Genomic DNA, 23,302 nt, shown 5'->3' on the forward strand with positions numbered 1-23,302 from the left:
GACACTACCGAGTAAGGAATTCCCTACCGAGACAATTCCAAAGATACCAAGAAATGTCGTTTTTAGATCCCAAAAAAAACCACACATGTTGTCATAATATAACAATCTTCCTCACATGTTGGTTGGTGTGTGTGTTACAAGCACCTGTCACTTTTTTCCCTCCATTCAATTCATTCCTTAATTTGACAAAAAGAATTCAATTCATTCCCTAATTTGACAAAAAGATGCAGGATGGATATTTGTTTCACTTTCAAATTTGAATCTTAAAGTTTCAATTTTTTTAGATCAATAAAACTAAATTTTATTTTTCCAAATCGATCATTAACCTAGCATTGGATCTTTTTCTCAACATAACAAGAATCTCATATCAAGCCAACCGAAACAAATAATCAAGTATAAACTCAAATCAACTTCATATAAAAGGATCAAATTGAGAAAAAAAAAAGAAATTGAATGATTAAAAAAAACAAAGAAAATAAAAAGGGAAACATTGTGCGTTACAATCCATAGTGAATTTGTCTTGTTCCACATTAAAATCGCTAGATGTTTTAGAAACTGTTTGGGAACGCAGTGCAAACCACGTTCCTAAAAAATTTTAAATTTTTTTTTTTGCTAAAATTTACAATGGTTTGTATGTTTTAGATCATTTTGATGTGCTGATGTCAAAAATAATTTTTAAAAAATAAAAAAATATTATTGACATGCATTTCGACATAAAAAGGTTTTTAAAAAATAACCGTTACCACACTGCAAAATATACTTAGTATCTTTAATCATTTTATTTGGTTTGGATTTGAGACTTGGAATGTAGAGGTTTTTCCATTTTGCAAGTTCCCAGAGCCTCGTATTTATTTATGTTGACATTTGGCAAATTGTATATGCAGGATTGTTACCAGCTTATTCTTGAGCTCGACAAGTTTGCCAAGTGAGGCTTTGATTTTCAACAGTCCAATGAAATTGCCACCGCACTTCGTAGGGAAAGTTTATGCCAAAACAGAGATTTCCCATGAATCATGAGTATAATACCACCTTCGTTGTGGTTTCAGAACTCTGAAGATGGGAACAGAATTATGCAGAGAAATGGAGCTTTGGATTCTGATTGTTATGGCTTCATTATTCATAGGTACGAGAAGAAAAGAATGTTCCGAGTTAGTTATGGTGCCTGCAGCCGCCAAGATGGCATTAAAAGCACTCACCTTCTACCCACCATACATGAAATTTAGATCTGGCCCATTGTCTGTAAGTTTTTGCTGCCCTTTTTCTCTCTGATCTCAGATTGTGCATGTCTCTGTTCGTCTTCATTTTTAGCTGTTTTTTTCCTTTTCCAGTATCTATCAACTCCAGAAATAAGCAGACTGTTCATGTGGGACGTGCTTTTCAGCAAATTTTCTTTCAACAGTTCCTGATTTGGATGATGGCTGGCCGTGGGTAAGAGATCTCTTTTAAATCAATTGAACAATTGAATCTCTTATTCATACAATTGTTTTGGAAGATGTTCTCACCATCATTCTCTTTAAGCAGGTTTTGGAGAGAGGAACGGAATAATTCAAACTGACGGTACATTCAGGGACATTGCCTACGTTTTTGAAAATTAGTCCAGTTCTTAGAAAATGCCTATTCCTGCCATGGAAATTCGAGTCAAGCAAGAGCAGTCCTAAGTACAAGAACATCTGGAAAGTCATTAACGGATAATTATCAGTTCAGTCATTCAAATTAAACAGAGGACTTGAGTGCAACTCTTCTATTGTTCTTGCTAATCATCATTAAGAGTTAATCAAGAAGCCGAGTCTTTTAAGATCTTTTGCTCAACAAAACGTTGATCACTCTCGAATGGCACAAAATGTAAATGACTAGCAAGTAAAAATAGGTGGAAAAACAAATTATGCTTTTCAATTCCACTAATACTAAGTATAAAAAGAATTAGAGTTGATACAATGTTACAGTGACTAAAAGATCAAATAACCGCTAACAGATCGAGTGGTCAAACACTACACTACACTACATAATATACAGAAGAAGCCATAGCAGCCATTTATTACCAATGTTTACCTCCTAGACCGCTTTCTTGGCTTCTTCGCCGCCTCCTTTCCGCCAATGTCCCTCCCACGCTTTCCTGAAACCCTACTCACCTCTGCTGCCTTCTTTGATGGCCTCCCAACGTTCCTCTTAGCGGGACTACTCTCCTGCTTTCCTGGTTTTTTCTCACTACTTTTCCTCAACACTCTATCCTTTCCTGTCTCTCCTTTCCCACCACTTCCTTCCTTCTTGCGCTCTCCACCACCATTACTAGCCACTCTACTATTCTTCTTTGGTGTCTCTGCAGGAGAATTCTTCTTTATTCTCTTCAGGAAATCAACTGCGCTTTTTTTCTTCTCCAATGTTAATGCCTCACCTTTCTTCTTTTCGATTTTAGGCGTTTCAGGCTTATCGGGTACAACAGCTTTTGAGTCAGGGCTTGTATTTTGCTTCTTGCTTGGAGAACTGGAACCTTTCGCAAGATTCTTCTTGCCTCTCCGTGTACTTCTTGCACCAGTTACAGGCTTCTCGTCAGATTTCTTCTTTAGTAAACCCTGCTCAACAGTAGGCGGTTTCAGATCATTAACCGATTTGTTCTCATTGCTTTGTTGTTGCTGCTGCTCAATCTTTTGCCCTAAGCTAGATGAGGAAGGCTTGACAGATATTGAACTACGTTTACGACAGACTATAACAGGAATTGAAGACTTGTGTTTAGCGAGCAATGAATCTGATCTTTCAAGTTCGCTTTTCGGTTGAGGTGGGATATTTTCTGGCATTACAGAGGAATCAGAGCTGTGGGTTTCTTTTCTCATTTCATTTGACACTAGGGATCGGAGTTCATGGGCGGCGAGTGATTGAACAGAGTGTTTGGGAAAGAAAACTAAAGCATTGTTGAAGAGAAGCAAAAGATCTCGGAAGAACAAAAGACTTGAAGAAGAGTAGGAACCTTGTTCCAACTTTGTTTGTATTGCTTCCAAGTCCATATGCTGCCGGATCATGTCTTTATACACATCCATTTCCTGGAGTATATTACATATTGTTATGAGTTTACTGCATTATCAATGATATAAAGATATCACTTGCAAGCACAAACTTGAACATACGTGAAGCATTGCTGTTTTAACCCACCTTTGTTCTTTCCTCAAAGGTGTGGCTATGGCAAAAATTATTGCACAAGCCCAATTCATGTGAGCCCATGGTCTCATCATTGAACTGGGCCAAGAGATAATCTTTCTTTGGATGGGAATTGTTTTAGAGGTGGGACAACATTGTGGGCCCAAAAGCTAACGTTTTACAAACTTAAAAACAAAAGTGGGTGAATGAATAGTTCAACAATTATAGGAAAAAAAAACCTAAAAGTTGATGATTAGGTTTAATTGGTTAACCAGGATTTTCATCCATCAAGCTTCGGGTTAATCCATTGGACTGGTCCGAGTTCTAAAATAATGAGTGAATGGGAAGGATGACTCCAAGGGCTAATGTGGCAGTGGTTTGTTTCGGTTGAAGGAAGGTGGGTTATGAATTATCAATGATATAATAATATAAAATATGAGGATTGGTGCTAAGTTATGTAATAACAACCCACTAAGAGAACAGGGCTATTCACGTTGCATGAACTTAGGTTTGACCTTAGAAAAATCATTGATTTCTTGTTTTTCTACAAGTTCAAAGCTTAAGAATTATCTAATAAAGAATTTCGGCTAATTTTTGGGAGAGAATTGAGTTGATCAGAGAAGACGAGAGGGGAAAAAGCAAGGAATATATGGTTATGGGAAAAGACAAGAAAGCAAACGGTCCAAAAATAAGTTTTTTTAGAAATAAATAAATAAATAATAATATATGGTCCAAAATACTGAACACTCGTGAATATTTAATTCCACCTGGTCCTAGTTGTTGACCGGCAAAACTTGCTTCTTTCACAAAATCCCCCCTCAAGAAACGGCTACAAATTAGGTTTCCCAGAATCCTCTTAAGATATGAAGAATAAATAAAACACTAATATCGATTAATTTATTAAAAAGGAAAGAAAAACAATAAATCTAATGGTTTAATTGCTATCGATATTTGCTAATACAAATAAGTGTGTGAAATTTAATAAACACGATAAAAAAAATAAAAGAAAAATCATGTAAAAGAAAAGCCCACACGTACCTGGTTTTCAAGCAGGCTTTCAAATAGAGAACCATTTTTGTGGGCCCTAATCATCTCTAAGAACCCAACCAACGGCTCAGATTTCACCGAACAAACAACCACCGTTTCGTCACCGCCTGTTACTGAAAACTCCTTGCTCTCCCTCCCTTTCCTCTTCCTTCCCGAACTCAACGACTCACTGCTCAGCTGATTCACCGAGTCACCCACCTCACACGACTCCTCCCCTCCATCACCACCACCGCCACCCCCCTCCTCCACCTCTCTCCTATTCGACCCGCTCATAACCGGATCCGGTTCGCCCGACCCGCTCCGAACCGGCTCCAGCTTCTCCAATTCCCCCACCGCATCTTCTCCTCCACCCTTCCCTCCCGTCCCGGTCGAATTCGACTCGTTCACCGATCGGTTCTCCCAGTCCGACTCCTCGCCGGAAACGGAAACCGGTTTCCCTGATTCATGTTCCTTCTCGATCTCCGGTCTCTCTTCCTTCAGATCTGATTTCTGTGTATTGCTATCTCCTCCTTGAACGCTTCTCTCCCGCTCTTCCTCCAATCTCTTCACCTTCAATTGCAAAGTACTGTCAACAAATATGAATGTTTGTTTCAGATCTGAGGAAGAAAAATAAGTAGTAGGAGATAAAAGAAAATATCAAAAGAGAATAATTTTTTTTTTTACAGGATGGAAACATCGTATCGTTGGACCTCTTGTTTCAGCTCCGCTACACGGAGTTGTCGGAGTTCTTCAAGCCAGGGAATGTTAACAAGCTTATTGGTAGTATTACTGTTGCCAGCAGTGTTAATGTTTTCGTGTTGTTCTTGAAAATCCGGTGGTTTACGGGTAGGGTGATGGAGCTTGTTGTTGGTGTTGAATCTATGGTTGAGGTCGTGGTATTTTTGCTGACAATTTTCCGGGGTGGTTAAGACAAGAGGAAGAGAGGTTTTGGTTTGAATTTCTAAAGAAACGGAATCCCAGTTCTTGAAACCATGACGCTTGACGGCACTTGCTAACAATAGTTCTTCCCACGTACCCCATGTTTGTTGGTTTTGGTTCTTGTGCTTCCCTTCTTCTTCTATTGCCATGATTGGTTTTGATTGGGAGAGCTAATCTAGGGTAGTAAGCTCTGGCTTTTCTTTTCTATCTTTCTATTCTAATTCTGTTCTGCTAATATTCACGTCCCTCCCTTTGTTTTCAAAAGAAACAGCTAGGGTTCTTTTTAAAAAAACAAATAAAAAAATTGAAAACAACTTCGTATTTGTATTTTTATTTTTTTTACTTGTCTAAAAATATAATTTTTTTAAAAGAAAATTAGGCTTAATATTTTGACCAATTTTTTTTTCCCTTTTAGTTAAGACATTATATTTTTATTTTAAAGTTTTATTTTATTTATATTTTAATCCCTAAACTAAAAAGATAAAAAAGGATCACTAGAAAATAATAAAGGAGAGAGAAAAGTATTGATTGGTTCGATTTTGTTAAGAAAAAAGATCAAATTTGTTATTAAATTGTTCCTCTTAATAATATAAATGTCTTTAAAGTGTTTTTGAGTTTTTATACCCCTTGAAAAAATATATTAGGGTTCATAGAGGTTTTTTTATGCTTGATTTTGTGTTTTTAAATCAATCTAAAGGTTTTTATAGTTGTAGAATTAGTTTTTTAATGTTATAAAAGTATTCTTGAGGTTGTGTAGGTGGAAATATGTTAAAAAATGAGTTTTAGATTAAAAAAAAATTATATAACCAGATTCTTTTATCATCTTTTTATGATGGATGAAATCCAAGCATATAGATAACACGTTGTTTGTTTCCTTAAAAAAGATAAGTGATCTGACAACACATCTTTTATCCATTTAAAAAAAATATCAGGCCTGAACAAATAGATGTCAAACACTTGATATGGTGTCAAGTTATGTAAAATTAGGTGAAATTTATTTAGTTCTATCAAGATAAAGTGTGAGCGTTGATAAGAGATTCACTTGATTCATTATCAAACTCGAATATAAATTGGTATTTTTATTATTTACTATTTATGATGGATTTTTTTTTCAATTCTTTAAATGTGATTTCCATGGTTTTTAATAATGATTTTTTAAAAAAAAACCTGGACTTGGTGATAGTTGCAAGTATTTTGAGTTAAGAGTGGCACACCAAAAATCCACTCCAATCCAATTCATTCCCATCGTTTTCTACATGGAAAAACTTACACAAATTTGCACAGAGAAGGTTCTAATTGAGGATTCTTGGATAACTTAAGGGCGCAATTGGTTAAACTTATAAATAAAGGATTTAATTGAAAGTATATAATAGGTTAGGGACTAATATAAGATCACGCAAATATATTTGACCCTCCGATCTCCTGGCTCTCATGTTATATATTAATAGGGTTTGATTTGATCTTTTGGAGCGCGCAACACGGTTCATGACTTTGATGTCTAACAGGAAAGGGTAAGAGTACCATATTGTGCATGGGAGTTTGTGTAAATTTCAATAAATGCCATTCCTTTTTGTCGTCTTGTTAAGGTTGGTGAAAGGCTCCAGCTGTGCAATTACAATAATAGGAAATAATAGAAATCCGAGTTGGAGAAACGGGGCTGGTTGGGTCATGTCTCGGGTCAAAACCGAACCCGGTTTGAATATGGATCTTGTTGTTGGAGATTTGAAATTCTGATCGTGTATTGGGATTAATCTATTTTTGGGGTGTGTAGGCTTTTTTCATGAGAATATTGAGAGAGGAATATAAAGAAAAGACATAAAATAAATAAAATAAAATCTTATATTTTAAATCTTAATTTAGCCATTAAATCTTATCATCACATGCCATATACAACGACATTTAAAAAGAAAAATCATTTTTTTTAATTATAAAATGTTAATAAAAAATGTTGTCGAATAAGAAAAATATCCATGGTGATTTTCGTGGGTCAAGAGACATATCTATGGTGATTTTGTCTGCTTGATAAAAGTTTACATTGATGGGGAATGAGAATCTTGTTCTACTGCCATGGAAATGTGATTTTTTGAGATGTCAACTCAAATAATATTTAGAATTCTTTCTTATGTTACTATTTTAGGTTTAAATTTAAAATGAGAAACCTTTTTATAATGATATTATCTTGAATACTAACAATTTATTATTTAAAAAAAACAATAAAATGATGGTGAATTCACTGTTCACCTAGACACGACACAATGCATTATGAAGAAAAACAATGAATTTACCATCTTACTGTTACTAACTAAAAGAGTGCGGGCTAAAGATTGGGGTATGACCGTCTTTGCAATAAGACGGTTTTGACATTTTAAGATTAATCAATACAAGACAAGGATTTTTCTTTTTTATATATATAGTTAAATTACAACGATGCCATTTGAAAAGAGAATTTGTTTGTTTTCTTTGGAGGTGTATTTTTGTTTTTTAATTTTATTTTGCACGGTTAAATTATCATATTATCCTTGGAGTTGTAAGTGTAATTAAAAGACCAACCTACCCTTCGAGCTTATTTACTTAAGCCTATGGTCAAAGGGTATTTTAGTTCTTTTGTAATTGATCTTTTTGGTGTGGGGCAGAAGTATTCTGATCTTTCCAAATATTTTTTTTAAAAAAAAACATTGACGCGTGATGAGAACGCGTCAACTGCTTTGCTGTCTTTGGACAACACGTTCGGCTGATTCCAGTGGTCAAAAAGACCATTTTGGGGTTGCTTCAACTTCGTCTCGGTGTCTCTTCCATGGAAATGTGATGTATACACTGATAAAAACCTCAACTTGTTGCCGGAAACCATTTCTTTTTTTTCTTCTTTCTTTCCTCTCTCTTCCTTGGTGTTTGCACCTTACTACCTAATTTTCAAGTCAGCCCCTAAACTTCTATTTTCTTTTTATTTGGTCCTTGTTCTTTTTAGTTATGATTTTTTAAAAAAGAATAATCCATTGAATTAGATTTTTGTTTTGATTTCATCCTCATTTAATTTTTTGCTGTAACATCCTTCATAAATACATGCAATAATTACTTAGTTTCTCATAAATGTTACAACTTTAAGAGTGAATTTTTTTTTTAAAAAAATAAAAATCTACTGAAATTTCGGCAAGGTCTCATTTATACTGGGAAATCTCAAACACTCATTTCCTTCCAACCCAAACTTTCATTTCATATTAATACACATTATGCCAATTTCGCACCCTATACATTTATTTTAAGGTCCTAACCTTTTCATCAACAATTCTAATCTCTAACTTTTCATCAATAACTTCTAATGTTTAATATTTTATCAACAATATTTTATATCTAGACTTTTATCAAACACTTTGTGAGCACTAATTCAACTCATCAGTTTTATAGGAATTTCACATACACATCCTCCCAAACACACCAACAAGAATTTATACATCAACACTCAACTTGAATGGTCATAATCCTAATCTAATCATAATCATGTTAATTAAAACATAATTAAAACTCAACACGCCATATAACACCAAAACATATTCAAATTTCAAAACTTACCCAATTACATTAACATGGGTGGCCACCCATGATTTTAAAATTCATGGTTGGCTTTAAATTCATCAATTAGACTATTAATAATACCACTTCTAATACAAATTCCCCAAGAATTTAATCAATCCAACAATTTACACCATTAAATTTTAAGTATATATAATCTCACATTTTCCTATTTTTCCAAAACATGTCAACAATAAACTTATGAATAAAACAACCAAATTTTCTTTAATCATACTCAAATAACTTACACATAAATTTATAACACAATAATTAACACAATTCTAACATATGCAATTCAGTCCCCTATTAACCGACTATTAAACCCTTAGAAACACTATAATTTTCATCATCATTTCTACTTTATTTAACACCTAACACAACCTATTGTAACCTAATTTGATAAATTCATGGTCAATTTATATTTTTTCCAAAATTCCACAATGAACCTTAATATTAATTTCATGATTTCTGCCTCAATTGTTATTCGTTTCGTACGAAATTGTTAGATTAAGTTTAGAACTCCTTATCGAACGTTAATCTAGTCTTTGAATCTCAACCAATCAAAACTTTCTGGACCCCCTTGAAAACCCTTGCTGTCGTGATTGTGCATTGATCTCCTCTTGATTTCCTTCACTTTTCTATCTTGTTTAGGTATTTAAAGATATGGTGATGGGTGTTTCTCTCAATCCCCCTTTAATTCTCTAAATTCTTTTGAAGAAAAACTCAATATTTCTCTTTTTTTTTTGTTCCAGCTACTGTCGACCTTGATGTGAGAGAGAGAGAGAGAGAGAGAGAGAGAGATAGCTTTTATATGTGTTTTTTTTCCTTATTTACACTTTAACCCCTCTTTTATATATAATTCTATTTTGTCCCAAAGCTTCTAATTTATTTCTCCTTTTTATTCAGTGTCACAACACCCTCTTCTTCTTCCTTTCATTTCAATTTTGCCCTTGATATTAAGTTTTAGTTTTCTTAATTCTAATTTAACCTATTTTATTTTTGGGTTAAAATTTTAATATCTTAAGAAAAATTTAGCTGGGAGTTTACATTTGTTTTGTCAAATTTGGTTCTCATTTTTCTAATTGCTATTTTTTTATAATCTATGATGATTTTTGGATTTGCATTTTTTTTGTGATCCCACCCTTCGTAATTTTTTTTCCTAATAGATTTCATCCTTATCGTTTTGATTGTTTTTTTTTATTTGCAAAATTTTGAAAATTAGTATTTTTCTACCCGATTTAATTCTTCAACATTTAGCTAGTTTGGATTTGAGCTTTTTGGTTAAGCTTGTGTCGAAGACTTCACGGATTGCAAGCTTTGGAAAATAACTCGGCTTTATGAGGTTTGTCTAGGATTGCTTTAGTTTTTTTTTTATCAATTTTTTATACTGATATTTTTTCAATTTTATCATTCAATATTTTTTTTAATTATAGATTGAACTCTATTTTTTTCAAATGCTTTTATATGACCTTGGTTTCATTGTTTTTTATTTAATTAGGTTACCTTGGGTCTTTTTATTTGTCATATTTATTTTTAAAATAAATTTTATCATTGAATTAAAAAGAATTGATTTATTGAATACATGTGGATACTCACTTCATTTTTTTTGTTCAATTTGCTTTTCTAAGACGTTGCTCTAGCGAGCCATGTGACTTCTTTTTATGTCGTCATCCAGAATGTTGCAGTCAAGTTTGAATTGTCTCAACAAGCTCCTTTTGTGATGGGTGGTGTCCACAATGGAGTGATGGTGGGTTTCCAACGATCCTTTCTTTTCATTTCCTTTCTTTTCCTTTCGGGTATAATATTGATGACTCATTTATTTTGGTTGATTCTTGCTAAATTTTTCTTATAGCTCATATACATTGATGCCTATAATTTAAATCATATTATTAAACTACCTGGTCTTATCAGATCCAGTCGAGTTAATGACTCGAGTATCAGGTTTTTCGTCCTTGTCATCTAAGCATCTCTTTTGTGCACTCAAAAAATTTTAAACTGTCTGCGGTGTAGCGTGGGTCATCGATCTAGTATATACTAAAAAAGCTTAAAGAAGCTTTATTGTTAATGTGAACAATAGAAATTAATTTCATAAGATAAAATTTTAAATTGTAGTAGAAAAACAAGATTAAAAAAGAGAGAATCACAATGTAAAATAAGGAGAAAATGCATGATCAATCTTAAAGTTTTTAGAATTTTGATTTTAGTCTAAAATTTTATTTTGTTTATTTTTGAATTTCTCTATATGAGAGAGGAGAGAAAGATGTCACAAAACAATAAAATAGAGAGAAAGTTGTTGGTTGATCACATTTTGAACATGACAAAAAGATGATCTTTGTGTCGATAGGTTTCTCTTCTCAAAATGAGTTCAATGAATGTAGTATCTCTCTCTAAACTTACCAGAAAAAGTTAATTAGGATTTTTTTTTCTTATTTGGTTTTTTTTAGAGTGTTTTAGGGGTTGTTGAGTGTTTTTTTTTAGGTTTATAACGCGTCTTAGAGGTGTTATTAGGCAAAAACAAGCTGAAAATTAGGTTTGTAGGTTTTAAAAACTTGGATCCTGATTTTTTTATCACTAGACAATTCAGACGGCAACACATCGGTTGTCATTGCATGCTACTTGTTGCTTATTTTTTTTTTAAGGATCGAGTGATGCATCATACGCTATTGAGGAAAAACAACCACACGCAAGCCTAATCCATCAACACCTAGCTTTTATTTTTTTAATTTTTAATTTTATTCTTCAACAACCTAATTTTCTTTTCTTTTAATTTATTTATTTTTATTTGTAATTTTATCCTTAAACATTGAATTGAATAAGAATCAAGCTTAGTAATTTTTTTCAGCTTGCATTCTATGGGATTATGCTAGTCTCTTGACCCATATAGTGAGTTTGAAAAATTAACCCAGATTGACTCGAACGGTTTAGTGTCGTTTTTTTAATATGTTTATGTGTTGGTTTATGAACTCCTATCTCTTTTGTAAATTTCTTCTAGCAGACAAAATACATTTGCTTTGGAAGTGGCCACTTAGCCCTCGAATCCCCTCTGTGCAGATTTAACAATATTTTTTTATTGTCACATTTCACATATAGAAAAACCTAGCCCATTATAGATGATAATGGCTAATTAGCAAGTGGAATTCCATGGTTTTTTCGACGCAAGAGAAGAACGTGTTGGTATTGTAAATGTATTTCTTCACATCATAAAAAAATCTTAATTGACAATAATTAGGAATTTAAAATGTGTTTAATGAAATATACCGAGAATTATATGAGCTAGTAAATTATAAAAAAAAATATTAACATTAACTAAAAATTAAAATGAAAAGTTGAAAGATATATATGTGATGATATTTGCTCTCGGGACACAAGATTCTCTTTGATTTTTTTTCTTTTATCCAATTAAATTGCAACAAAAAGATTTTCATTAGAAATATAATAATTTAAATTTTGTAGAAAATATGTAATTATTGGTATAAATTCTCTTTTTTTACTAATTTATTTTAATATGTAGATAAAGATACATTGAAGAAATTAAAGAATTGGAATTCCATATATGGGTCTGACTGTTTTTTTAAGTAATTATGTAATCTTTATATATTAGTATAAAATTTAAATCCTACCTAAATATACAACTATAATCCTATATAGATATCAATACCAAACAAAGAAACTTTATTAAATTCTAATGCAAACTAAATTATTCCCATATCGATAAAACATGAATTCAAAACTAAGCTTATTTTTATGAATTATGTTTAGTTATTTTACCGAGGAATTCTACTTGGAATAGAATTAAAATTTTTAATTAATCCTAATTTTTTATGAGTATTCAAACTCTTGCGGGTTAATCATTGTTTTTTGGTCGATCGTGATTTTTGATCACTTAGTTGACCGCTTCAAAATTTCTTATAATTTTAAACTATTTGAGCATGATTAAATCAACTTTATTGTACTTAATCAATTTCAACCTTTTTTATATAGTTTTGTTGTGATCAATTATTTTTCTTTCGTAATTCACGTATGAATATTTATTTTTGATGAAAATATATTTTCATTGATGTTAAAAACATTTTGGGTAGAGAAGGGATTACTATAATGTTTTCAAATTTTGAGTGGACAGTATTATTTCATGATATCTCAGGAATAATTTATACACAAATTAAATTTTTTAAATAAGAAAAAAGAAAAAGAAAAAGAAAAGTATTGGTTCGTCCAAGTCTTGGTTCCATCTAAAAACAGACCCCCAAAAAGCAGGGCTCGACAGTGCCCTTCCGGCCATAGCGCATGGACTTCGGCCACCCAAAGCAAGGTCAAATTTTTTTATCGTCTTAGAGTCCACGGGAAAAACCAGTTCAAGACCCGGGAATCATCAAGAGACGACGGCAGACAACTAAGAAAAGTGTTTATCATAACTTCACTCTTGTAGTTTAATGAAATCAATTAATTAATCTTTACTTTTCAAATCCTTTTATAATTTAGTCCTTTTTTCAATTTATTTTGTTATTTTCTCTTTTGAAGAATGGACACATGAATACAAAAGCAAGTGAGATGAGAAGAATTGAATAAAGACAGCATTTTTGGAACAAAAAACTACTAAATTGAGGATGGTCAATGCAAGTCAAGGGACTAATTTATTATATTTATCCACTACAAGGACTAATTAGACTAGTTTTGATAAACTAGAAGGACTAAATCACAGTTGACTTTTAAGAAAAAAACATGCTTAGGTACTTCCACTTCCACGCTCAGGACAGCAAAACCACCTATCCCAAAGACGAATAAATTTTACTGAGCAAACAAACTGTTTTTCAGAGGATAAAGATGATCATAAGCTATATATATATATATATATATATATACACACACATATATCAACCAGTTGATAGCTTGCATCTCAACCCTGTTACGACAGATTGCAAACGAGATGCCAGAAAATTCAAGTGATTTAATCATATGTCTCGATGATAACATAAACATTGGATATCATATTACTAATATCATAAATAAGGATAGGCATGAAAAATGTTATTCATCGGGAAGATCTAAGTCATCTGAAAAGAAGTTTGAGCCTCCATCTTCATTCCAAGAATCCTGTGGTGAAAATAAGCATCTTTTCCAGGATCCATCAGCAGTCCATTCAAACACACGTGGATGCCTCGTAGGGAATGTCAAATTCCAGCGTGGTTGTTTGATCAAATAATCCCACTGCCTGAAAAGTGGAAAATCTTTCAGTCTGCACTTATCATTTGTATCTACAGAAATCTGCCGGCTAATAAACATTGCAAACTGCAAGTAATCAGCCAAGTTTTGTTTGACTAAGATAATTATTCCAATATGATCAAAACCATAAAGATTAAAAAAGCTATAAATTCAAATAATTTAATGAACAAGATTTTTAAAGCTATCATGGCTACCTCATCTAAGGCTATCCAGGCTTCCAAAATACAAATACTCAAACTGTTGATATTCACTATGAATAGACATCGACCAACCATTTTTCTGATCATGTTCTAGTGCCCAAGGCAGACAGTGAGAAGGCATTCTTTTAAAACATGCTCACCTTCTTAAATTATCCACAAATTCAGGGCCCTCGGCAGAAGGTGAAGTAGAGCACTGAAGGAGGATCTCTTCATCAGAAAGATCTTGCAATGTCAAAGCAACATGTACTTGCCAAAATGTCCTGCACAGTAGTTAAAGGAACACAAACATCAAACGTTTGCTACATTAACTTCAGAGTTTAGCCACAAGCACGAGACCAGATACAGTCTGTAGAATAGAAAATATTATGCCAATCACTATGCAGGCTACTGCTGGAGAATTTTAATTTATGATGCAATTAAATCAAAATAAAAAGCTCAGTAGCAACCCGATACCAAGAGCATGGAGCAATCACAAATCGATCATTTTGAGTATCATAGGTCTCCAGCAACTTTCCCTTCCAAGTGGGGTCCTCATGGGAAGCAGAGATTCGAATTCTTCTGACAATTTCATCTGGGCATCTCGTAGTTCTATCAAAACTGGCTGGGATGACGAATCCAGTGGATGTTTTTACCTGACAAAGTTCAGAGAAACATCAGACTCTACATTGCCAAATCTTAACAAATGTTTCGACAACATAAAACAATGCTATTCATTATCTTGTCCTAAAACCAAGAGAACAAGACATTTGATAAACAACTACAGTTCATACTTGAAATAAGTTGGAACCACCTTGCAAATTCATTAAAAAACAGCATTTGATACTAACAAATGGTTGAATGCTTTTTGATGAATTTAAGCATCAGATTTGCAGTCATATCATCTTCGGTATCAAATTTTGAGTTTCTAACCAGTCTTCTAGTATACTTTAGTTTTCTTGGCTGAGACACCAAAGGCTGCAAAATATAACTTGTAGAAAATTCTCAGCATGAACTTGTATACAAATGGTGCTAAGGGCATGTTGGTAATAAGGTATATCCAAGAAATGCTGTCAAAGAAATTCCTATGCTAACTAGTTCACGCCAAAAGGGAGTGGATACTTTGCTATACAAGTCATGAATTTCAAGTCAAAGAAAAATGGTTTCCATGGGGTACCAACTATGATCTCTCATTCAATTATTTCCTTCACAGAAATAGAATCTAAAATTGTCCTATGAAATCAATGCAGATATTTAAGATGACGATGGACAATTTTAAAGTTGAACCTAACCAGAAAACCATTGAAAACCGGGTATGCATTTCCTTGAGAATCCCTTTTGGTGTTATGCCCAAGGACAAAGAGAGTTTGAATGTGAAACTTTTCCTTTCTCTTACGCAGAGTTTCAATTATTTTGGTACACAAAGGAAAGGAGTAGCCATCCCCTTTTGCCTGGGTTTCAGACCTAGTGGAGCCGTTAGCTTGCTGCAAACAAATGGCAATACATTCGCTTCAATCATTTTGCCTCAAGATGTAACTAGATCTCTAGAATATCAATAAAAAAGAAGAGGTTCCTGGACCAGACTTTAGGTAAGACATCTTCAAAACCACCAATCAAATGTACCTGCATTTAAAAATCACAAGAATGACTCCAAGAAAAATAAATGAACCAGTGAAGAGAAGTTGTGAGTAAAGCAACAAAATTGTGAGGTAGAAAAGGAATAGATTAATACATCCAAGTCATCATCAAAATTTTTGTCAACAACAAGTGACAACATTTGGGCGAGGCCAATATCGACAACTTTTGTAGAATCCATATGGGCAACTGAAGTCCTGCAACTCATAAAATGCCAAAATGCAAAGTAAAAAATAAAACAATTAATATCATCAGCAGTAAAGTTCTGAGCACTTTCCCATCTCTTGTAAAATCGATTCTTACATTCCATTTCTCTGGTTCCGAATAACAAGGCCCACGCAAGTAGTTGCTTCATCAGTGCCAATAAACTTTACATGCAAGGAAGGAAAAATAAACATCTAAAACAGTAAATGAAAAAAAAAAAAAACTTACAGCGTATTAAGACAAACAACAATTTAGAGAGAGAAGAACAAAACTTGTTTCAAACTCACGAGAAAGAAACATAAGATGATTCATAGAGATTTAGAACATGTTTCCCATGGTAAATGAGTCCATTACAGGGATATGAACTGAAAATATCAAAGAAGGCCACAATTGTTTCACGAGAGTGCCATGAGAAATCATTATTACTAGATAAAGCCACAAATTTATGACTATTTCTACACATAGTTTCATAAGTTATCAAACAGGTAACATCTTTTGTTACCCGCACACATATTGCTGCTGAAATTTCGTTGTCAATTTAGAAAAGAAATGTAATCAATGATGAAAATATTTATAAGATGCAATCACAAAAATTTAAACTGGGAACAACAGAAAACTTAGAGGTAAGAACTTTCTCAGACATTTACCCAGGGATAGCAAATAAAGAGCACGGCCAAAAAGAACGTACATCTATAAGTGCCGGGTCAACTGTTGCGAATTCTCTTTGGAAGACATAAACCCACCGACCCTGCAAAGCATACTCCTTTGATGCTGATGACTTCACCTCCTGCATAGCTTCGAATGAATTGGAGGCAGATACCAACTTGGGGTGTTCCAGCAAGGTTACTAGGGCACCCCTTTCCTATTTATCATAATTATAAGCTAAAGATCATTGAAAACAAATACTATATATAATAAGAACTTCAATCAAATAGAGTAACAAAATAGATTAAACAAAAACACAATCTTTTTCAATGACTTAAGCATATGGGCACTAATTTCTTTCTCCTACATTTTGTAAGCAACCAAACAGAGCTGTTTCTTTGTCCTAGAGAGTTTTGGTATGTTAAAGGAAATGGATTTTTCGTAACACGAATTAGAAAGTTAACAATAGATGAAGCAAGTTACCTGAGAGGAATCGGTTGGAAATGGAAGTCCATCGACGAAGATCATGACTTCTCAATTTGTTGTTGAAAAGAGAAAACAAGAAACTTTGTAACAAGAAGCAAGCAAGCAAAAGGGACACTAAGCAAAAGGGACACCTTTTCTGCTTCTGCTTCTTCTTCTTCTTCTTCAACCTCCTGGGCCCCATCACCAAGGACTCCCTTCCTCCAATTTATCTTCTTTTCCATGAGAAGTAACAAATTAAATAATTTTACCCTACACCTATAAGATTTTAATCAATTATGCCCCTCTAACTAACCTCTTCTTAAATAATTTATGTTAAAAATAAAAAAACATAAAAAAAGTATTCTCAATTAAAAAATATTTTTATAAACATTCTTTATAATAACTACAATGATTCTTGTAATAAAATCTGATTTTAACATAAGTACCATGTTGGTCGGTAAAAAAAAAAAAGAAAATTAAGGTGATGTTTGGTAATATTGCTGTGGGTGAGTTTTAATTGAACTATATAAATTTATATTTGATTAAAATCAAAACTCTGTTTTATTTTGATGGAATTCATGAAGAATTTGAGGTTCAACTCAGTCTGAAAAAACAAAAAGCAAGAACAACCACAACCCTATTTACTGGATTTGCTCTCCACAGTACCATTAAATGTTCGAACAAAAAGGAGATATATATGAAATTAGAAATTTAGTTTTAATATATGAAATATTGAGTTTTTAGGAGTATTATGGTGTTGGTTGTTTTTAAAAATATTTTTTATTTTTTAAAAATTATTTTTAACATCAATATATTAAAATGATTTGAAAATATTAAAAATATATTAATTTAAATAAAAAAATAAATTTAAAAAAAAATACTTTTAAAACGAAATTTCAAACATCAAAACAGTGAAAACTAAAAAGAAAATATTTGTGTGCGCTGCATACATCACACATAATTCTGCTGTAAAGAATTTGTAAATTGAAAAAGTCATCTCAATTGAATATAATAATTAGCTACTTGATTAGCTTCCGAGCGTGTGTTCAGTAATACAATACATTATATTTTTGTAAATATATTTTTCAATTAAAAATATATAAAAATAATACATTTTTAGATTTTTTATTTTATTTTATACATTAACACATTAAAAATATTTAAAAATATCAATTTAAATTTTTAAATAAAAAATAATTTAAAAAATACTTTAAAAAAAGGGTTGAATCACCGCATTATCAAATTCCAATGTCAATTGCTACTTAAAGTCAAGGTTGTCAATTCCGTTCCGTTCTGTCTGGAATGGCCGAAACATTCCATACCAATTCAAAAAACGGAACAAAACGGAACAAATTTCATCTCATTTTAAATCTCGGTCCGTTCCGGATTTTTCAGCTAAATTCCGCCCGAAACGTTCCGGTTCCATTCCACATGTTCCGTTCCGCTCTTGAAAAGCCATTGAATCAAATTAAACCTTATTCAATTTAATTAATTAAACCACCCAATTATAAAAAGCTCTTTTTTATTACTATTTTCTATAACAATGATATTAATGATAACATTGAAAATTATTATTACTATTTTCATTAACAATGATATTAATTTTTTAAAATTAGATTTATCACTAATATATATGGTTTATATGCATGTTGTTTTTTTCATGTTTATACTTTGTAGGAATTTGAGCAAAACAAGGGATGCTTTAGATTTCATTAGCCTTAATAACATTGACCTAACTTTATATTTAAAATATTTGTGTTAAAACATTTTACTTTCATAATATTTTGATATTTTGTTTAAGTTGAATTACTTTAAGTTAAAGATCTATTTATTCTTGACTATTTAGAAATATTTTAAATTTTGAAATTATATTTGTTTGGCATTGTGTTTGTATTGTATAATTTATAATTAATTTATCTTGAATTTGAATTATGTTTGTTGAATATATATATATATATATATATATATATATATATATATATATATATATATATATATATATATATATATATATATATATGAACAGTACAACCCCGAAACGGCACGCCGAAACACTCCGAAACTGAAACATTCCGTTCCAATTAAAAAAACAAAACACCTACCGAAACGGAATTGACAACCTTGCTTAAAGTAGTCCCTGCAAGTTTGATTCCACGCACAAGCAATTTTTTTTCTAACGCAAAAACTATATGGTATTGTTAATGTTTATTTTACCATTAACAAAAATTTTAATTATAAATTGATAAGTTGGTATGTGCATTTAATAAAATAATTCGAGAATTATCTGTGCTAATAAATAATAATAAATATATTGATTATAATTAAAGATTGAGTTAGAAACCCAAGTTAAAAAATATATATTAAGATATTTGATCTTATGTTACGAAAAATTCTTTAATTTATATATTAATAAAGTGTTCACATAGACTAATGCTGCTATTATTCAAAAGAAAGATTTGGATGGTAAAGAAAGTTGTGGGGAATTTATTTTATGACTTATGATAAGAGGACTTGTAAAAAATATACGACAAATTATTCCATTAAGCTGGCTTAAAATGTGTCCCTCCGACATTGAAGGCAATGCATTTTGATTTGTAAATAGCTATAAATATAATAATTAATTAGAATGCTTTGTTTAATTATTAGTACATTAATTAACTAGGGTGAGGGATAACAATATAGATAAGGTCCAGGATTTTCTTCTTAGAAATTTATTAATAGGAGAGTTTTCGCCCTAAAAGAGAGGGCACTGCTTTACGCATGGCAAAGCTATTTGTAATGTTTGCAAGATATGCTTAGACCAATCCCGAGAGGTAGCTCAACTTGTCAGGTTTTGAATTAGTTCCCTAATAATCACGAGTTTGAATCCTTTCAGGATTACTGGAAACTTATATGGTCGTTAACTTCATAGCTCGTGAGATTAGTCAAAATACACGCAAGCTGATCTAGACATCCACATTTAAAAAAAAAAAAGATATGCTTGGACCTTAAATTGAAGACCCAAAATCACTTCAGCAAGCACCATATCAACTGATTATTGTTTAAAGCTTCAATCAATATTCTAATGGTTTCGTCATAAATTGGATTAGGACAAAATCAATAGAATTTATGAGTTAGCACTTAAAAGCAGGATGTTTAATTAATCATGGGAGGGAGGTCGTATGATAATAGATCTATCTATGTTTATAGATTTATATATCAATTTATTTATTTATTTTGCTTAAGCAATGTTTGTAAACAAAATAGTGTGAGAGGAAATGGCCAACGATGTTGTATCATAGGCTGCAATGAGTCAGCAATGATCCATGCAAAGAAATTTGAATACACATAAGAGGTGTTAATCTCATTTGGATGCACTCATATGTTTATCAAAATGTGAATTTTCATTTAATACTCAGCAAGATCAATTTTCCATGGATTGATTTAAGCATTTATTAAATGCCAATTTTGTTTCTTAATAAATCCTTACGTCAGTGCTCCTTTAACAAGTAAAATCATCAATATATAAATATAAACAATCTTATAGCAAACATTTCTTCAATTATCTATTTCACCAATTCATTCATGTCTAAACAAATAAGACAAAAGACATGTTCCTTGTAAATGTAAAATTACCTTTGATGAAAATTTCCTCGCCCATTTCGTGACAACATTAGAGTCCTTCACAATTACATATCTATATTTGTGAAAATGAACTAATCAGAGGGAACTCTCAAGGAACAAACGAAGATAGTAATGAATTTTTTACAATACAGAAACCATTTATCTTAATGTCTAGTTAGAACAACTAGCCCAAAATGATATAAATTTATCTTTAAATTCATCTATTTATAGGTAGTCATAACACCATTTATAAATAGTAAAACCCTAAAACAACCAACTATTTAGCCAAAGGCCCACTAAGATTAACTAGAAGCCCAAAATAAAATAATATCAAATCTAATAACAAAACTCAACTAGAAATTCAAATAATTTGAAAAAAAAAAAAGCTAAAGCCTAATCTTTCAACCAATGGACAATGGTTAGGTTACCCTCTATTATTGAAGATCATACACAAGCATGAATCATTTCTCGGGTATGGTGTCCTTACCAACTCTCCATGAGTTGGGAAAACTTGACCACGTTAAGTATAGTTCTAGACGACACTAATAAGACTCCTAAAAATAAGAATTAAGTTATTGCAATGTCACTTATGTAATCCAAGTATAGTATAAAATATAGTGTTTATCTCATAAATTAGGATTTCTTGAACTTCATTGTCCCTGGTAAAACTAATTTATGCAATCAAACTAGTATTAATATGTTTTTTTATGCCAATGACACAAATAATTTGGTAGGAGTTTCAAAAGAAACATTAGAGAAAATTGGGTAGGAGTTTCAAAAGAAACATAATTGCTATCACAACCTAATTTTTACCTCCAAAAATTTTCAAGAAAAAAAAATCTTCAAAATCATTTTCAAAATGATCTTGTTCACATAAAACATTTAAAAAAATTCTTCAAAGAAAGAGGTTTAAAAATAAAACAAAGTTTTAGGTTGCAATCAAGCAAGAATTAAAGGATCAAATACCAAAATGAAATAGACGTTGGAATTTATGGACCCTATTAATTCAATTAGGAGTTTAATTGAAGAAAACATTGGTCAATTTGACTAAAATTGAACAAATTAGAAATTTAAGGACTAAAATGTAAAAGGTGTTAGCATTGAAGTATCATTTTGAATGTCATCAAGGGCGCAATTGAAAGAAAACTTGGAAAATTAATCCAAATTGGCAATATATGAAGGAGTTAAAAGTATAATGACTAAATTGAACACAAACAAAAGAATTTTTTAATAAATAAATAAAGAACAAAAAGTTGAAAAAGTCATTTAAATGAAATGGTGCAATAAAATATTTCTTAAAGGAAATAAAATTAAAGGCAACTATAATGGTGTCATTTAATGCATGGTGAAGGATTGTCTTTAACCCCTCATGCATGTATGGTTTTTTTTTTCCTTTGCTTTTTTTTTTGTAGTGTTTTGGCCCGACTCTAAGTACAAGTTTTTCTTTCTCACGCGAACATTAAAGGTCAAAAGATAAGTCATTTTCTTCCCTTAGACTTGTATTTTATATTTTGCCAAAGACTCACTTTATTTTCTCTATGTGGTGGCATAAAATGTGTGCCAAAAAAGCCAACCCGAGTATGGTATACAAGTTTACAACAATAGTGAAAAGCCACGTATATACCCCCGATTAAAAAAAATAAACAATTAGGGTAATGTTAAATAATTAAAATTGAAGTTTTAAGGACTAAAACTTTTAAATATGGTTAATTATTAAAATGGACCAAGACAAGATATTCAATTGAACGAAAAACACCCAAATTAAATTATAATGGCATTATAGTAATTTTAAAGCCTTGAAATTAATATAAATAGCTCACTTGGTTTCCTAAGAAATCCAAGTGCAACCGGCCACATTTACAAGGAGAGAAGATGGGAAATTCTCCTACTTTCTTAAAACCTTCTCATTAAGGCGTTATGAAAATGTAATGTGTTTCTTTCTTTACAAGTCTTCAATTAAATACCATTTTAATTACATATAAATTAAAGTTTGGGTGTTGTTGATTGTTCATATTTACGATATTGTGAACTTTAGGTGTTATGAAGTAGGTTAATTAACCATGTGAACTATTGGATTTGCACGGCGATAATGTGCATGCTTTTTCCTCTTACATCCTATTAAAATATTTTTTTCATACTTAGAAGCTAAAGAATTTGAATACCCACGGATGTGTCCTATTGTATTCTTAAAATGATAAAATCTATTTTACGACATGTACTTTGTCATCTTGTATGAAAGATATGCCACAAGTGACTCGGATTATGCACTATTAACCCCATACTTATCTGTCTTTTGTTCTTTTGCCAATTCACTTTTGTTTTAATTGGTGGTCTAATAAATACTATGGTCTCTGGTTTACCTCCATAAAAAAACATTGAGTTTTGTTGCCTTTTTAAATGGACAATTTTATCAATTTTTTTTGGAATATTAAGTTTTAAACATCAATTGAAAGAATTTAGAGATTGAAATAATTAATTTTGTAAGGTCTGGATGATTGGAGAGTATAATATTAAAGCATTTTTTATTATTATTTCTCGTAACTACTTTAAGTAATGTTAAAATTGACACAAAGAAATTGCCTGATTTTGTGTTACTTCTTGTATTTTACTTGCTTGATTTTGTATAATAATAAAATCACGAGTCGATGGCATTTTTTTTTATAAATGCTAAAGAAGAGGTTATATCTCAAGAC

At 31.6% G+C, this 23,302-nt stretch overlaps 2 protein-coding genes across 7 annotated transcripts; both read right to left on the reverse strand.

The window, feature by feature from the left end:
• Positions 1 to 1,864: 1,864 nt before the first annotated feature.
• Positions 1,865 to 5,358, reverse strand: LOC133679138 (uncharacterized). Of its 2 annotated transcripts, none has more exons than XM_062101644.1 (3): positions 4,866 to 5,358; positions 4,168 to 4,725; positions 1,865 to 3,035 (listed from the first exon to the last, which is right to left on the reverse strand). In XM_062101644.1, exons 1-3 carry the CDS (start codon positions 5,241 to 5,243, stop codon positions 2,046 to 2,048), a joined length of 1,926 nt encoding a protein of 641 aa, XP_061957628.1. In that variant the 5' UTR covers positions 5,244 to 5,358; the 3' UTR covers positions 1,865 to 2,045. The 2 variants fall into 2 exon arrangements, with proteins under 2 accessions (XP_061957628.1, XP_061957627.1); XM_062101643.1 differs by having other exon boundaries at positions 4,168 to 4,741; positions 4,840 to 5,357.
• Positions 5,359 to 13,586: 8,228 nt separating this feature from the next.
• LOC133679494 (protein N-terminal asparagine amidohydrolase) lies at positions 13,587 to 17,220 on the reverse strand. 5 transcript variants are annotated; one of them, XM_062102098.1, is made up of 9 exons: positions 17,025 to 17,220; positions 16,585 to 16,758; positions 15,996 to 16,090; positions 15,790 to 15,889; positions 15,642 to 15,680; positions 15,350 to 15,541; positions 14,535 to 14,713; positions 14,222 to 14,341; positions 13,587 to 13,930 (listed from the first exon to the last, which is right to left on the reverse strand). In XM_062102098.1, exons 1-9 carry the CDS (start codon positions 17,067 to 17,069, stop codon positions 13,687 to 13,689), a joined length of 1,188 nt encoding a protein of 395 aa, XP_061958082.1. In that variant the 5' UTR covers positions 17,070 to 17,220; the 3' UTR covers positions 13,587 to 13,686. The 5 variants fall into 5 exon arrangements, with proteins under 5 accessions (XP_061958082.1, XP_061958083.1, XP_061958085.1 ...); XM_062102099.1 differs by having other exon boundaries at positions 15,996 to 16,060; positions 17,025 to 17,217; XM_062102101.1 differs by having other exon boundaries at positions 13,587 to 13,870; positions 17,025 to 17,216.
• Positions 17,221 to 23,302: the final 6,082 nt, after the last annotated feature.

Source organism: Populus nigra, chromosome 19, assembly GCF_951802175.1.
Source record: "Populus nigra chromosome 19, ddPopNigr1.1, whole genome shotgun sequence".
Lineage (NCBI taxonomy): Eukaryota > Viridiplantae > Streptophyta > Magnoliopsida > Malpighiales > Salicaceae > Populus > Populus nigra.

Coding starts and splice junctions, on each gene's coding strand:
- LOC133679138 (XM_062101643.1), bottom strand. CDS start 5,243: ATGGCAATAGAAGAAGAAGGGAAGCACAAGAACCAAAACCAACAAACA. Junction 4,742..4,839: donor CGATACGATGTTTCCATCCT/GTAAAAAAAAAA, acceptor ATTTGTTGACAG/TACTTTGCAATTGAAGGTGA. Junction 3,036..4,167: donor AAAGCCTGCTTGAAAACCAG/GTACGTGTGGGC, acceptor AATATACTCCAG/GAAATGGATGTGTATAAAGA.
- LOC133679494 (XM_062102098.1), bottom strand. CDS start 17,069: ATGATCTTCGTCGATGGACTTCCATTTCCAACCGATTCCTCTCAG. Junction 15,890..15,995: donor CGGAACCAGAGAAATGGAAT/GTAAGAATCGAT, acceptor TATGAGTTGCAG/GACTTCAGTTGCCCATATGG. Junction 13,931..14,221: donor TTTGTGGATAATTTAAGAAG/GTGAGCATGTTT, acceptor AATGTTTATTAG/CCGGCAGATTTCTGTAGATA.